General features: G+C 34.9%; 4 protein-coding genes across 5 annotated transcripts; 1 reads left to right on the plus strand and 3 right to left on the minus strand.

The window, feature by feature from the left end:
• Nucleotides 1-235: 235 nt before the first annotated feature.
• Nucleotides 236-2,088, plus strand: LOC149725772 (NTF2-related export protein-like). Its single transcript, XM_089891201.1, has 4 exons — nt 236-387; nt 517-603; nt 903-992; nt 1,428-2,088. Exons 1-4 carry the CDS (start codon nt 373-375, stop codon nt 1,653-1,655), a joined length of 420 nt encoding a protein of 139 aa, XP_089747327.1. The 5' UTR covers nt 236-372; the 3' UTR covers nt 1,656-2,088.
• On the minus strand, nt 2,028-5,933 carry LOC149725773 (leukocyte cell-derived chemotaxin 1-like). Its single transcript, XM_089891162.1, has 6 exons — nt 5,739-5,933; nt 4,936-5,214; nt 4,043-4,183; nt 3,518-3,754; nt 2,970-3,169; nt 2,028-2,717 (listed from the first exon to the last, which is right to left on the minus strand). The coding sequence occupies exons 1-6, from the start codon at nt 5,811-5,813 to the stop codon at nt 2,597-2,599; spliced, it is 1,053 nt and encodes a 350-aa protein (XP_089747288.1). The 5' UTR covers nt 5,814-5,933; the 3' UTR covers nt 2,028-2,596.
• A 1,395-nt stretch (nt 5,934-7,328) lies between these two features.
• Nucleotides 7,329-14,372, minus strand: LOC149725774 (surfeit locus protein 4-like). Of its 2 annotated transcripts, XM_089891167.1 has the most exons (7): nt 14,172-14,372; nt 13,539-13,660; nt 13,048-13,144; nt 12,229-12,317; nt 11,773-11,959; nt 8,560-8,733; nt 7,329-7,614 (listed from the first exon to the last, which is right to left on the minus strand). In XM_089891167.1, exons 1-7 carry the CDS (start codon nt 14,223-14,225, stop codon nt 7,528-7,530), a joined length of 810 nt encoding a protein of 269 aa, XP_089747293.1. In that variant the 5' UTR covers nt 14,226-14,372; the 3' UTR covers nt 7,329-7,527. The 2 variants fall into 2 exon arrangements, with proteins under 2 accessions (XP_089747293.1, XP_089747292.1); XM_089891166.1 differs by lacking the exons at nt 7,329-7,614; nt 8,560-8,733 and adding an exon at nt 9,364-10,391.
• A 33-nt stretch (nt 14,373-14,405) lies between these two features.
• LOC149725775 (serpin B6-like) lies at nt 14,406-16,171 on the minus strand. The gene is made up of 2 exons (XM_089891161.1): nt 14,759-16,171; nt 14,406-14,507 (listed from the first exon to the last, which is right to left on the minus strand). The coding sequence occupies exon 1, from the start codon at nt 16,168-16,170 to the stop codon at nt 15,037-15,039; it is 1,134 nt and encodes a 377-aa protein (XP_089747287.1). The 5' UTR covers nt 16,171; the 3' UTR covers nt 14,406-14,507; nt 14,759-15,036.

Below are 16,171 nucleotides of genomic sequence, written 5' to 3' on the forward strand. Positions count from 1 at the left end.
ACAAAGTCTTACCAACTCCACCCTTTATTATTTATTTATCGATTTATTTTCGTTTCGCTTGACCGACTCCTACTAGTTATTTTTAGGCTCTAACATAGATATGTTATATTTTTTGCACAAGTGTAATAAAACTGGGGACATTTATAATATTACGTTTTAAAATGATAAGCTATTTTGTTTTATTTTCAACTGGTATAATATTGGATATAAATATTATGAATTATTAAAATAATGAATAATATTTCTATTTTTTTATTTCTATGGGTTATTGCTGGGGAATACCCTAGCGTGTTTTAAAAATTTCCCATTCTTAAATTTTGTTGAATTGGGTCTATTTCTTTCATTGCTTGTATTATATGGTTATAATTAAACATGGCAGTTGAGCAGGTATGCATTGCTACTTCTTATGCTGAAAAATGTACCTGCGTATTTACTCACATTTATTAATATAGGCTGTAATGTAGTGACTGAATAAAACACAATTTTTCATATTATTAAATCTGTTATTTATTTCAGGACCCTAAAGTACAGATTGAGCAATCAATTGAAGCTGGAACAAAGTTCTGCAACATTTTCTACGAACATTTCGACAAAACGAGACATGTAAATGCAGTTCGTAATGTATTAAAGATAATGAATTTTATTTAAACACATTACTGTGCACCATGTGTTTAAAGGTGATTGAACTCTGGCTTAAATCTCAGAACCCATGGCATGTCATGTTGTAGAAGCCACATAGATATATTTTCGTTTTAAATTTAGGCCACAGTTAACCCAGCTCAGTTCCCCAACCCCCATGATGCTACAATAAAATTACTACATCGTCATTTTGGGGGGTAGGCCATTACCCCAACATTATTTTTAATTTTTTATGTGTGTATAAAATAACACATTGTTTTCAGAAAATTGGTAAAATGTACTACGATTCGGCACAGCTCGTTTGGGAGGGAAATGGAGTAGTTGGAAAAGCCAACATTGAAAAATATTTGCAAGTATGCCTGCTTTGCTTTACACAAACCATTTAGTTTTTTTATGATTTAAACGCAAATTGTACATTTATTCAGATTCGCTGAAATCAATAATTCTTCTGTTGTTACTGTTTTGTTATATTTCTAATAAGAAATTGTTAAACATACATTATATTATACTATACTATTCAGCATGGGTAAGTGAACAAATGCAACTTATTTTTCCTTGCATGGCCGGGCAACAATAGATGTTATAACTTATAAGAGACCACTGGGTTGGAGCAATTGCGGTTAAACGCCCACAATGGTAGCAGCAATGAGCCTTGCAATAACAAAATGCAATATAATCAAACAATTTTCCAACAAGAAATTCTTATTATTATTAACTGACACTTAACTAAGTGCCCTTAACACCACTGTAATATTTACTCATTTTTGTCTTTGTAATTTCTTTTCCAGGACCTTCCTGGTTGTTTTCACCGACTCGATTGGTTCGATTGTCAACCAATTCTGTCGCAGTTCACTAGCGGGAAAGAGACCATTGTCGTGGCAACGGGCGGGACCGTGAAATATGACTCACATCCCATGAGAGGATTTACGCAAAACTTTATGCTCACAAACGTTGACGGAACTTGGAAAATTATTACGGACTCTTTCAGATTGCAAAAAACGTTTGTGCAATCTTAGACCTGCTTGATTTGCTTTGAAAAAGGGCAATTTTTTAAGTAAATACAAGAGAAAATGTGAAACTCTGGCTAAAATCTCTCCATAACTTTCCTTTTATACTGCATAACTTGGCTGTGCAAGCTTGAACATTTAGGCCTGCTGGCTTTGCAAAAAGAAAAACCTTGAGGGTATTACAAATAAAAATGTTATACTTGGAGTTGGGACAGCATTTGTTCAGTTATGTAAAACCTATAAAAACACCAACTTACTCCTGCCTATTGCAAAAAAATAGACACTTTCTTATGGAACTTGCACAAAGGTAGTTCAATAGTAAATTACTAGAAAAAATGTAAAAGTTTGACTACTGTCTGCCCAGTTATGAAGAAAATGGACTTTTTAATTTTTGCTACTTTTTATGTGGCTACTTTGTTAATAAAGCGAATACAAAATTAAAGAGTTATATTCATTTTTGAAGCAGTGGTGACATAGTGGGTTTTAGCACCTAGGTTTTACACCTTAAAATAGGTTTTACCATGCTGTTAAGTGACTACAAACAAGCATGGCAAAACCATACAGTATTCACCACAACAATCAATGAGGTTCCCCATGTTTAACAACTATGAGTGTAACTTTTAACAATGTCATCCCAGATTTTGTAAGAAGTTTAAAAAACAAATACACCTATGTCACTAACTAATACAGAAAGAGTGAGTTGGAAGATGGTGAAGAAAAAGTTTTATAGGAAAAATGTAGGCCTGATGGTTTAACCTATTTGTTTAAATAAATCAGCCTTGAATTAAAGGCTAGCTTAAAATTAGAATACAGATGCATATATACAAAGCTTGATATAATAGAATATACTTAGACACACAAACCATTGGTCCTAGTGCCTGTATATTAATACTGTTCAATGTTTTGCACTATATAGTGCATTTTTTTCCAGGGTACTAATATATAGGTGTCTAAACTGCTCCAAGTACCCTTGCATGCCACCAGGAGCACGGCATGTAGACAACGCACTGCTGGTATCTACAGTTGCGATAGAAGTATGGGTAGTTTGGGGTTTGAAGAGGGACACATACTCTGTAAATATAAAAAAATGAAATTAAAGTTTAATGAGATGGTATAGCTCGACAGTGAGCATGGGGTGTATGAATATACTATGTGTGTTTGGTGTATAAGAAAATACCCATGTTATAAATCGACAGTGAGCATGAGGTGTATAAATACCATGGGTGTCACAGGTATAGGACTCCAAAATATAACTCGACAGTAAGCATGAGGTAAAAATGTCCCCGAAACAAGTAAAAATAAAACTAATATATAATAACTTACTGGCTACATTGTAGGTGCGGTCTTGTGCAATGGTTACAACATGGCAGGTCATAGTCAGTCTGTGTCTGCCCTATATAAGAACCGTCTTGGCCTGGTGCCTCTGGTTCATTTTCTTCACTTGGCTCGTTTTCGTCACTCGGATCGTTTTCGTCACTTGGCGGTTCTTCTGTAGGAGTGTATTCATTGTCCTCAGAAATTCCCTAACAAATTAATAATGTTAGTAGGTTTGTGAAACGAGCAGTAGGTGAATGAATCAATAAATGAAGTTATTTATTTTGTCTCTCAAGTGACAGTAACGCAGATCGGAAAAGTTTACAAAGACGGGAAGCAACGACAAAACGGCAGTTGTTATAACCTACATATGGATAAAACAGAAGTAAAAAACTTATCGATAAAGGGACATTACAAGCTAGGTGTATGAAACCATGCAGTCGTGTTTATATAGTTACCACGTGTATTTGTGACTTGCCCAAGGTCTAATTCACAATCATAGCAGCTTTGAGCATCGAACCCAAAGTTACTTCCAACCATCTAAACACAAAACTCACCCTTTTTTCAACGTCGTAATCGGGATGATCATCTTTATAATCATCTCCAATACTTAATGTTCCCATCAAATCATCATCGTCCATTTCTGGGATCATGAAGTCAGCATCTGTCATTGGTCGCATGCCAAATATAGGCTTGCCGTTGCACGTGAATTGGATGCTAGGCGGTATTTCGAAATCGGAATTAATCTTGCCGTCGGCGATCCATATTTTATCGTCCATAACCACGTCCAGTTCCTGAAAAATGCAAATATGTATTTGAATGGTAGGCGCTAGAGTTGGCGAATTGTATGCGTTAGGTTAGAATACAGAGAGGCCCTACTACGGAATAAATTGGGGCGTCGATTCAGGAGACCTAGGATTCGGGGCAAAGTTGGCGAATTACCGGTACCTTTAGTTTCGGGTTTTATTAACAGCCACGCTTTTTAACTGATGTTCTTTCCTGTTCGTTTTATTATTAGCGTAAAACGACAGTCGTTATAACACGCTAAAGCTGCAAAATTCACAAAACCAGTTTCAACTGACCTGATCCTGTTCCATAAATTTCTCAAGCAGTTCTTTTCTTGGTAGAAGTGGTGGACCAGCCTTGCCGTATTTAAAATCATCTCGTACAAGACAAATCTCCTTCTTATCCGGTGCAATTAGTTTAATACCTGTTTTGCCCTCCTAAAATGCATTTTGAACTAATAAATGTAAAATGTAAAACGACATGTAGCTTATTTGTGGAGCAACGACAGTCGGTATAATAGTGTTACACTGCTTACGAATTATCATGTGATAACTTTGTGTGTGGTCGTTTTGGAGTTACGATTCTTACAAAATACTAAGTTACACGTCGGACGTTATAACACAGAAGAAAAAGAAGAAAAAATTAAAGGTATCGTTGTTAAAATAGTTTTTATGTATGTTCTACACTAATCTAAATAATATACAGTAGGGTGGGGGAAGATGGGACACCTTTTGACTCTATTTTCTCGTCCCATTTAATAGTAAACAAAAAACATTCAAAGATTTATAAAACTATATCCCCACGACTCTTATAGACTGTTGTTAATTGTTTAAAATACAATCAGGAAATTTGGATATTATGTGCTAAAGGTGTCCCATCTTCCCCCACCCTACTATACATAAAAAAAATTACAGGCGTTGTCCGCAACCAAGGATAAATATATTTAACCTATTCGTTTAAAAAGGCAAATATTTAATATAGTAGGGTGGGGGGAGATGGGACAGTCTTAGCACATAATATTCAAATATACTAATCGTGTTTTAAACAATCAACAACGGTTTATGGGATTCGTGAGGATACGGTTTTATGATTTTTTAAATGTTCTTTGTTTACTACCAAATGGGACGAGAAAATAGAATGAAAATGTGTCCCGTCTTCCCCACCCTACTATAATTGATTACAGACTTACCAATCCGTCCATGGTAGCTTCTGTGTTCTTAGTGATAAACTTTTCCGACTGGTCTGTTGTGTTGAATTCCAGTTCCCCTCTTTCTAAATTTCCATTCATTTGGTAGGTGGTGCCACACCACATACCACTTTTATGCTGCGGAACGAAAAGATGCCGCATGTGCCCGCGGTACACCATGTACGCAGTGATTGCTCCGCATACTAAAAGAGCGATCAAGCATGTCAAAGTGACAACAGAAAAACGTTGGGCCAGAGTTGGCTGTCTTCGTTTCAGCAAGACCTGGAATAAATTTCGATTTGTAAGAAAATGAATGTAACTTATTTATCCTCGCGTGGAGGAGCGAAAACGAGAGCGAATACTACATCATTGAAACAGCGAAGATAAGGGAATCAACAGCAAAACGACGGTTTTTTAAACAGTATATAGTGGGGTGGGGGAAGATGGGACATTTTTATCATATAATAACCGAGTATCCTGATCGTGTTTTAAACAATCAACAACGGCCTATGGGAGTTGTGAGTATACGGTTTTATAACTCTTTAAAGATTCTTTGTTTACTATCAAATTGGACGAGAATATAGAATGAAAATGTGTCCCATCTTCCCCCACCTTACTACATGTATGGGTAAAAACAATAGGAAAAACTGCTAGTTAAAAGCAGTTGTTATAACATGGGCGTTCTGTTTCATACACCTCGTCTTTTACATAACATATCTTTTGCTGGGAAACAAATATTAAAACATTTTTCCTGAACTTATACTGGGAAACAAATATTAAAACATTTTTCCTGAACTTATACTTACTGGTTTAGTTGCCACCAATGCCTCTGTCGATCCATCGTCTTTTACAAGCAAGTCTATCTTATTGCCCGCTGTCATGACGCTAGATCTGTGAAGTCTTGTATTGTCAAATCAGTTGTGACCTAACTTTTGTCAGGAGAAAGGCAACTGGTATTAAGTAAATACGTATTTTGTTTGCTCGAACTTTAGAACCAAATAGAGAACTAAGTTAAATTGTTTTAACTCGAAGACTGTTTTAACGACTGTTGTTCAGCTTCTAATTAAGTCGATCTTTGCTACTGTATTCGAAAAGATAAAACTACTGTTGTTTTGCTGCTAATTCCCTTCTCTACACTGTTTTAATTAGTTAAATCTTCGCTACTGTACTCAAAGAGATGAATAAAAGTCATGTTTATGCAGAAATGATAAAATGTAATATTGTAGATAACTTGACATAGACCTAAATCAATTTTAATAAACGAAATTCGTATTTCTCTAGCCATCAGTTTAAAAAGCAGAACAGTTCTGTTTGGCTTCAGTCTTGTCCTGTGCAAAGAAACGGCGCCCAGCGCAAGGAAAACGCTCCTTTTGTGCTTTTGTGGTAATTCTATACGCTTGACTAGCAGCGCACATATCCGCCAGACCAGACGATGAAAGCCACAATCTTGACAAAGCAAATACATTCACGTTCACTAACCTGAAACTGGTGCATATATAAAGTAGGGCGAATCCCAAATAGGCCTACACACGGAAGTATAATTTCTTATCTCATTCGCATGTCTTGTTATTATCGGTGTACGAATAGTCCTGACTAAACTGAACCGACAATTCCATTTTTTCGGTTCGAAACGGTATCGTTTTCGATTTATGGTTATTTATAAGTTACCGTTTTGAATGCTAACTTGGAATTGTAGATTTAGCCAATTTAGGACAACCTCTACCAATAATAACATTTGATTTCAGTTCTCCTTTAACCAGAAATTGGAAACGTTGTTTACCGATGTAAAACGACGTATAAGCGATCAATTGCTTTAGTATTGATCAATTTAAATTAAATATTTCAGGTTACTGCTAATTTTGACCTTTGTGGATCTGTTTGTAGCATATTAGATTTATAAACTGATATTTTTCAATATAGGCATTATACATTTTCATTGATTAATCAAAATTAACACTGATTTTAAACTGTCCCGTCTTACCCTGCGTGTTTTAGAATTTGTAAAATTACACTTGTTGTGTGAATCTTAAATTAATATAATAAAGAAATACTATAGTACCAATTCGTGATATCACCCGAAAATCGACATGAATTTTGATTTTGGAAATATTTACCAATTCGTGTAAAGGTGTCCCATCTCCCCCCACTGTACTATGTATTGCTGCTAATTAGTGAAGTTTAACAATAATTGCTTTTTCTCATTACATATGCCACACATTCAAAAACTTTGTAAATAAATTTATCCCCCCTAAAAACTTCTGTATTTGCCCCCACTAAAGTACAAGAAACAACATCAGTATTATTATAATATTAAATTAAAACGCTAAAGTGGTGATAGAATTTGTGTGGATCCCCCCTAAAAACTTGGATTTTAAAGAGTACGTGAAACAAGGGCATTGAAATAGTGGCTTCATTTATTTCCAAGTACAAATACGATACAGAATACATTCACATTGCGTTTAGGTCTTGATTACCATTATATAAATAAGGTGTAATCCAGTTGCTATACCATGGTGTGTACTTTTATCAATTGCGAAAAGTTTAGTTAAGAAAGTCTACACTCAAAAGGCAATAGTTCAGATAACACTGATCAATTTACATCGACTTTTTGTAAGCGTCGTAACTCAAGTCTCCTGGCCCCTTTTCAATCATAAGCAACAGACCGCCAATAACTGACATGACCTAAATAATAATAGCAAAGTTTAATGTATAAACCAAGTGGTCACTAATGAATTGTCTAAATTGTCAGCCATACAAAAAAGTTACATACGTAAGGGGGCACAAGGTGTATGAAACAGAACATCGTGTTATAACGACTGACATTGCCCTGCCACTTAAGGATAAATAAATTACATTGTTGCTCTTCTGGCATTTATTTGTAAATTAATGTTCTAAAACACTGATATAAAGTAATAGTTGAACTTGTATTTTGCCCTGTTAAGTCTCATTTACCCTGATAAAAATCACCTGTATCAGGCTGTATATGACACCGAATCGACAGTACGCAAACAAATGCCTGAAGAGCTATTTTAGAAAACTAGTGGTCTGAATGCATGCAAGAATACATTGAATGTTGCTTATGCTTGCAAACTGCCGTTCTTTTTCTTGTAGCTATTTCTTATATAACTAAATGCTTAGTCACTAAAATCTGAATAGGTTTCTGCTGTGTAAACCCATTTTTTTTGCCCCAGTTAAAAACATATTGTGGCCTTTCATTATTACATCATTACATACGCTCCAGTAATCGTCACGCCATTTGGTTGTGTTGTGTGTTGTAAACCGTGACTATGACCTCTAACCACGTGACTGTGGGTTTGCATGTTAAACTGTGGTCAGATTACTTATGATATCGTAGCGAACGCACGTAAATACAAAACTGCTACAATATTTATAAAGGTATGCAGCCTGGTTTTGTAGAAATAAGCATTTACAAAATGTGAACTGTACGCACAAAGCGAACACCCAAGTTTTTTTAAATTATATAACCGTATCCTTAGGGCTCTAAAAGAGCATTGTTATTTGTTTAAAACACGATTATGTAATACGGGATACTATGTGTTTACGGTATCTATCTTACCCCACAGTACTTTGAAGTATATAGAAGTCAAAAAATGTCAAAGCCTTTACCTGGAAGAAATCGTATTTTAAGAAGTCATTCATAATGCTTGAATGTGCCCAGAAATTGTTCACAGAAAAGTTGAGAATGACTAAACCAACAACGAGTATTGTTGCGCATATACGTGCTCGGAACCCAATTGAAATACATATCATACAGCCAAGACCAAATAGATCAACTATAATCTGTAAAATGAGAAGTATATTGTTAGTATTGGAATCTAAATGCATTTGGTGTGTTTTTTTTATATGGTTGAGGCCCTGTGTGGTATGTACAGTGTGGTATGTATCGGACTTGAAATATATGCCAAAGTTGGCCTATTACCCCAACATTGTATATGAATTATTTTCTATATGGTTGAGGTCCTAAAGTGAGGCATGCCATGGGACCTGGGATTTAGGTCAGAGTAGCCCATTACCCCAACATTTTATAGGCTCATTTTATTCTATATAGGTGAGGTCTTACAGGTATTGGCGCATTACTCAGAAACCCAGGTTGCTACAACCATTGGGTTGGAAGTTTGGAATAATGTCCATTAATTGTCTTTTCCAGGGACACAAATTGTAATTCAAATCCGTAAAGGTACATCAGTTAGAACATTTGCCAGAAGACATGGGAACAAAAAGTAAATGAATGTAACTAATTCATCTTGATTCGGCAGTGTAACAACATTCTAATAAAACAGTTTTTTTATTTCATAAATCTTGGGTCCACTTACAAGTTACCTTGTGGATGTGACTTGTGGGTGATCATATTTTTGTATGGCTGACAATCACATATTCAAATGTTCAAACGTAAAGAAATAACCAAACAAGTATAATAGCAAGTGATTTTATTATGGGCTTCGAAACATTTGCAACAAATAAAGCTATAATGCACACCCAGTACTATATACAAACGTGGCACCCAATAAGTTAACTAAGTCTAATCAAAGCAGGGTTTTGCTGTTATGATTGCACAAATATATCATTTCTACAGTGTTACCACTTCAGTTTTAGTTTGGCCCAATTTTTTTGAGTTGGATGCGTTTTTACTGACGACAAAAAACATTTTGCAACACTGGGTGAATTAATTGAAATTTTTAGGATTTTTTTCTCTTTTTTTGGGGGGAAAGGCAGGAGTTCTGTATAATATATAAGATGTAAAGGCTGGGTTTGGAAGAAAAAATTAGGTGAAAAACAACAACAACAACAAAAACATAGCTGAAATGTTTAAGAACAAATCTGAATACATGAAATAAAATTTCAGTTTCTGTAGAATGTTTGTTGGTTTTAAACATTCTAAAAAATCTAATTTAAGTTGGTTTAGATACTATTAAAACCAAATATTGTCTAAATGTATGAATTTTTGGCTGAATTTTTCTATTAGAAATACATAAAAAATAAAAATGTACGAAAACCTTTGAAATTGCGGAAACTCTGACCAAATTTTTTGAGGAAACATGAAAATATGCTACAAAATATTTGCTTCAGTCAAAACAGTTACAGAAATTTTGGTCATTTTTCAATGCATTTCACTAAGAAAAGAAACTTTTTTTCAGGACCTATAACAGGACCTATTTTTTTCAGGACCTATATTAATATAGCTTTTTCCTTTCGTCTAAGCTCACACCCCCTGGGCCCAAAGACACCACCATCATTAGACCTCCAATGACCGACAAAGTTTGAAAAAAATCATATTTCAAAAAATCATGCATGGCTCTGGTTGTAGCGTAACGCCAGAACTGATTTTGGTACAGGTTTACAGTGAATAGCCACAGCACTAAAACCATGGCGGAGAGTTTGGTCTTGTGTCCAACGCAAACCAATAGCATGAGTGTCGAACCCACAACGTTTTGAATGACCTGGAAAAAGTAAAAATTAAAAATATTCTGTTCAAAAAATTAGGTTATTTTAGAAATTAAACTGTATTAGTTAGTTAAAATAAAAAAAAAAAAAATATGTTTAAAACACGATCAGGATATTTGAATATTATGTGCTAAAGGTGTCCCGTCTTACCCCACCCTACTATACGTACTTTGCCGTGGTTTGAGACATTGTGACGTAATAGGAAACAATAGAAAACATAAACAAATTGCATTGTTAAGTGAACAATAGCAAGATGTCTGCCATAGCATGAAATATTTTAAAGTTTTATGCATTGTTGATTTATCTAAAATGCCCAAAAATAATTCGCTGAATTGATCGCAACATTTTTTATACGTGTAACGTGTTTTTAAGTTGTATTTGACCGACACTTTAGGATTTTAAACAGTTAGTTTTACAAAGTGTCAACAAAACAATAACCTTTAATTGGTTGCACCACTTTTCACAGGTGTTTACATAACTTAAGTTGTATGTGACCGACCCTTTTTTTATCCCTAAATTGATTACACCAATTTTTCCATACACACAGACAAGTTAAATAGTTAGTATTAGCAATGCAAAAAACTAAAAATATTTTGTGCTAAGATTAAACTACACATAGTTTAATCACAAATAAAACCACCACCTTTAAATTACATAACTCACCTTATATGTTAACCATACAACTACAGAACTACAAACTACAACAGTTAGATTGTATCTTCAGAAAGCAACTAAACTGCAAAACTATTACTACACAGGTAAGGTCCTACAATGCATGCTATGGGCTTGGGAATAAAGCCAGAGTTGGCCCATTACACCAGAGTATAGCTGCCTGTCTGAGTTAAATACCACTCAATTTTTAGTATAGTTTATCAACAGCAATACATTATGTAACTACACTTGCTGAAAAAGCTCATATTTGCTAACTACAGGTTTTGGTTAGTAAATCCTATGTAAACACACACACACTGCAATACGACGTGCATATTATTTTAGCATTCACCATTTCAAACTACTGTACTATAGCAAAGTAGCTTAAACATGCGTTTTGCGACAAACTAATTTATTTTTGCTGCTTTTTAAACATGGGTGGTTTAGCACCAGTTTTATAAACAGATTTTACCCTGTTGTTAAGGTTTTTATACAAGGAAGCAGAGCCAAAGTATATTACATTCACCATATTAATTATTGAGGTTTTCTATGTTTGACAACTATGAGTGTAACTGTATTTTAACAATCTCACCCCAGATTTCACCAAAGAAATCTAAAAAGTGAGCAAAAATTACATGAACTACTACTTTTCGAAACAGCCTGCCCCAGTATAATTTTCTGGCCGCACCAACGCACACAAGAATAAAACACAAAGTTAAAACTTACATCAATTGGGTTGAGAGTAAAATGCAGAAGCGTCATGAACATCAGAACAAGCAAAACTCGCCCACTGAGTTGCAAATATGATTTGGGAGTGTTATGTTCCAATTGTGGCACGCCAGCAAAAAGGGACCGGGCCTCAGATTTGCTTTCAGCTAGCAATAGCAGCACAGCTCCTACAAGTGCCATGTTTCTGCAATATAGGTGTTTAAGCTTGGCACCTATAATACTTATAAGTGTGTACAGTGTGTATAAGTTATTTAAATTGTAATATAATTTACATACGTGATAACTCGTAAGCGGGGGGTGTAAGAAACAGAATCTCCGTGTTATAACGACTGTCATTCACTGAATTGTCGTTAAAGGACAAAACACTTGTCCAAATCTATTCATATTTTAAAATGACAGTCTGTATAACAAGTTTATAGATAAAACAAAAATATTTCTTCCGTATATTATTACCTTGCAAGAAATTTAATGTCCCACAAAATGCTGTACGCGATAGTTTGTAAACTGATGATGAAAAATAACAAACCACACATGATAGGGACCTGTAGGAAACATGGTTTAATATCAATATTATTGGGTTTCTATGTGACCTTCAAATAAATTCTGTGTTAAACTATGTACCCTGGGTAATGGGTAATAACCTATATTTTCAAATATCTATGCAAAACATATACGGATTTTGCTTTTTGCGAGTAGTAGTTTTAGTCAAAATTGAGTATAAATATACCAAATAAAGTGTAAACACTATGCAACAAGGCTGTTACAGTAATAGGTCAGCTTTGGCCCAAGTCCCAGGCCCCATGGTGTGCCTAACAATAGGACCTCCCCCATTTAGAATACAATAAACTAAGTGACTTTAAATTTAACAACTATATTTGAACAAACACTTCATGTTTACAGCAAGACAGTGTTAAAAATAAATAACTTGTGTCAAAACAAGTCACACAAATACAAAAACAACTGACGTCATAATGATGCTAAACCATTGGCAACAAGGTCTTCTTAGTAAAATGTTGACTATTATACTTTTACACAAAAACATAACAATAACATAGTAGAAAGCATAGGCACCTAACATGGGTATGCCGGGTTTGCATGAATGCCCTGGAATTAATTATGATACATTATGTAAAAATCTGGGTACACATAATAACACTAAAATTGGTGATAATGCATTAATTAAAGGTAATAACTTGTAAATATAGCTAAGAGCGCCCTGGATTGTGCCCTGGAAATGCAGGAGCATAGATAAATATAGCATAGCAGAAATACCTGTTTCCGCATTAACACCCCAACACAAGCTCCAATTTGGCCAACCATGTTAATGAAGACAAATACAGAGGCTAGAAATTGACCGCAACTCCAGGTGCTGCAAAAAAAAACACATTAAAAATTTAAATTTAACACTTTTTTGAAAAATTTTTACATCCAGACTAAAATAAAAAGGAAAAACACAAAACTATTTTGTAGAAATGCAGGCTATTTATTTGCAAGCTGTATTACAGTTAGCATGAAACAAAACACCATTGTTAAAACGACTATCATTGCCCTCGACATGTTGATAAATATGCTACATTTATTACTATGAAACAGAACACCCAGGTTATAACAACTTTCATTTTCCCAACACACAAGGATAAATAAGTTACATTCATTCTTAGCAGCACGAGGTGTATGAAATAGAACACCCATGTTATAATACCTGTCATTGCCCCGCTACGCGAGGATTAATAAGAACACATTCATTTGGATAATGTCCTCACCTAGCAATATAGTCTCTCTGTTCCCCCCATTGCATCCACATTCGAATTCCATCCTCAATAAAAGTAGAGATCAGACATAAGCGTCCAAGATGTGGTAAGATGTATTTTGTGTGTCTTAAAACCTAAGAAAATGCAATTGCTGTTTAAATAAGAGAAAAGGGGAATGAAACAATGGAACGAAAAAAGGTATGAAAACCTATTGTGTATTAGTCTAGGATCAGGTGTTACGAAATGGAATTTTGAATGAGAGACTAATGATGTCGTTTTAGGCGATTTGATTTTTTTTATAGTATACTATTTGTTGGACTTAATTTTTGTTTGTTACATATTTCGTAGTGCTTGATTCTGACTGTTATTTTATTATGAGAATGACCCAACTTTATTGCATGAGCACTAGATTAGGGCCAGATTTACAGAATTCATCACAGTCAAAAAGTAGATTAATCATAAAATTAAACTACTACAAATTTTTACATAAAACTTTAGAATAATGTTGCATTCTTAAAGCAATAAACTTAATTTTACATTTAACAAAAACATTCTATTATAAATAAAAACTTTTGGTCCATTTAAAAATTGTACCACAAAAAAACAACATATACGAAGCTATTAACAAGAAATAATATGACTCACATTATCCGCTGCGTCCTCAGCTTTGCTTAAAAAAGCGTTCTGTTGCGTTGCCATATTCAAAATAAAATTCCAAGTCGTTAAGAAATTCTACCTTTGCAGAATTCTAGCCGGTCACCCTAGCCCTATTTTCCACAACGCAGCGTCGCTTGAGATGTACAAATACACTAAATACCGTCTGCAATGTCGTAAAGAACGTTATTTCGTGCGTAAATCAAACTAAACAGAAAAACCTACACTTCTAATCTGCAGCAAGCTATTACCGGTAATGCTGACGTCATCAAGCGTACCTCAAAATCTCCCACAATGCAACACTTCGCCACGTACGTTCGACGTCACCTAATTAATAAATACGGGAACGATTTTAAAAAGTTTTAACATGTTATTTAGTTATTTAAACTGTTGTTTCATTAAATAAATGTATAAATTGTACCCTGAAAGAATTCTCACGCGTCTGGTATACCCGTACTCTATACATTTCGTGCCCAAAAAATGCAGACTAGTTTTCTGTACACACTGCACATATAGATAAAACTTTTGTAGTTATCCAATAAATATTAGCAGATCGTGTTCTCATGCTCCTGGTATACCTGATTATATATATTCTGGTATATCTGATTATATACACCTTGTGCTCAAATCTAAAGTCAGACAGATACTTGATTCTCTCTCAACATACATGCAAACATATTTTGTTTTGTGGTCAATCACCTATTAAAATCACTTCATTACTACACAGACATAACCTTTTTGATGAAAACACAGACTACATTAAATGATCCCAAAATTGTATTCTCAAATAAACAAATTCTTGATTAAGTGCATATGATGATAAATACAAATCAATATACGGAAAAACTGATTAAATCTATGGTCCAGAAAACCTTCCCAAAAAGAGAATAGTTTTTGTTTGATTGTGTCGTATAAGAAACAAGAATGGGTGATCACAATTCACCATGACAGGAGGGGCAGGCATGGATCTTAACATCATAACAACTGCTGTAGCAGCAGCAGCTTCAGAGCCTTCTTCATTTACTTCTATAAAAGCTTTGTGGACAACTTTTGAAATGACCAAATCCCTTGATCCAGAAATTGCTTCAAAATTTGCTGCCCTTTCATCAAAAGCATCCATCATTCCCATTTTTTTCAGAACCCCACCAAGATCAAAGTCTTGTTCAAATTTCATTCGTGGCAAAGAGAGCATTAATGTCTCTTCCCACAGTCCAGCAAGCAAGCCATGTAGTTTCTCAGTTGTCAAAGCATTTTCAATCTTGTTCAGAGCAAATCGTTCTGTTGGTAGAAAAACAACCATTGACAATTTGTTTCCAATGTAAGGTATTTCAACCACTTGCAGACCAAGACTCTGATCAAAGTTGAATCGAAATTTTCTTTTCATGAACATCATGTTAACTTTTTCAACTTTATTTTCTCGGATATGAAAATCCTTCATAGTTGTCTGTTGCTCCTTAAACATGTGCAGCCAACTTCCTTTGAAATAAACTGCATTTGCCAAGACCAAACGCACCAGGCTGTCAATGGAACCATTTGGCAACAAGTCCTTGATTTTGCCGCTGGTTTCTTTTTCAGCCCAAGCATTGATAGCTTCCCTGGAAGCGTCAGGGTTTCCCTTGAAATCCAAAGCTTGAATCTCTGTTTCGTAAAATTCCTTGCACTTTGATAAGAAGTCTTCCTTCAACTTGTAGGTGGCTTCCGGGAACAATTTATTTGCCATTTCCAAGGTAACATCTCCTCTGGAAGATCTCAAGTGATGCAGTATTTGGAGGAAGCCAGAGTTGATGTCACTTTCATTAAGATCTTTCAACCCGAGAACATCCAGCATTTCCTCTCTTGTGTTCTCCTTTGATCCAAGCAGAGTCATCATCAGTGCAGTGGAAATGCTGTACGGGGAAAAGAACAAATTCCCATCTCCTTTCTGTGACAACTCCTTGTACAGCCCAAGAGCAAAGTCAGTCTTAGCTGCGGCTACTTTACAAAATGCCATT

The sequence above is a fragment of the Ciona robusta genome, chromosome 13 (assembly GCF_009617815.1).
Source record: "Ciona robusta chromosome 13, ASM961781v2".
Taxonomy (NCBI): Eukaryota; Metazoa; Chordata; class Ascidiacea; order Phlebobranchia; family Cionidae; genus Ciona; species Ciona robusta.

Bases quoted from the DNA above. Each gene is read 5' to 3' on its own strand.
- LOC149725774 (XM_089891166.1), bottom strand. From the start codon at position 14,225: ATGGCAACGCAACAGAACGCTTTTTTAAGCAAAGCTGAGGACGCAGCG. The intron at 12,318-13,047 runs GTATTTCTGCTA...TGTTTCCTACAG, and splicing joins GGGTGTTAATGCGGAAACAG to GTCCCTATCATGTGTGGTTT. The intron at 11,960-12,228 runs GTAATAATATAC...CCTATATTGCAG, and splicing joins GACATTAAATTTCTTGCAAG to AAACATGGCACTTGTAGGAG.
- LOC149725775 (XM_089891161.1), bottom strand. From the start codon at position 16,170: ATGGCATTTTGTAAAGTAGCCGCAGCTAAGACTGACTTTGCTCTTGGG.
- LOC149725772 (XM_089891201.1), top strand. The intron at 604-902 runs GTAAATGCAGTT...CATTGTTTTCAG, and splicing joins ATTTCGACAAAACGAGACAT to AAAATTGGTAAAATGTACTA. The intron at 993-1,427 runs GTATGCCTGCTT...TTTCTTTTCCAG, and splicing joins ACATTGAAAAATATTTGCAA to GACCTTCCTGGTTGTTTTCA.
- LOC149725773 (XM_089891162.1), bottom strand. From the start codon at position 5,813: ATGACAGCGGGCAATAAGATAGACTTGCTTGTAAAAGACGATGGATCG. The intron at 5,215-5,738 runs GTAAGTATAAGT...AATTTATTCCAG, and splicing joins CATTGGTGGCAACTAAACCA to GTCTTGCTGAAACGAAGACA. The intron at 2,718-2,969 runs GTAAGTTATTAT...TTATATTTACAG, and splicing joins CCGCACCTACAATGTAGCCA to AGTATGTGTCCCTCTTCAAA.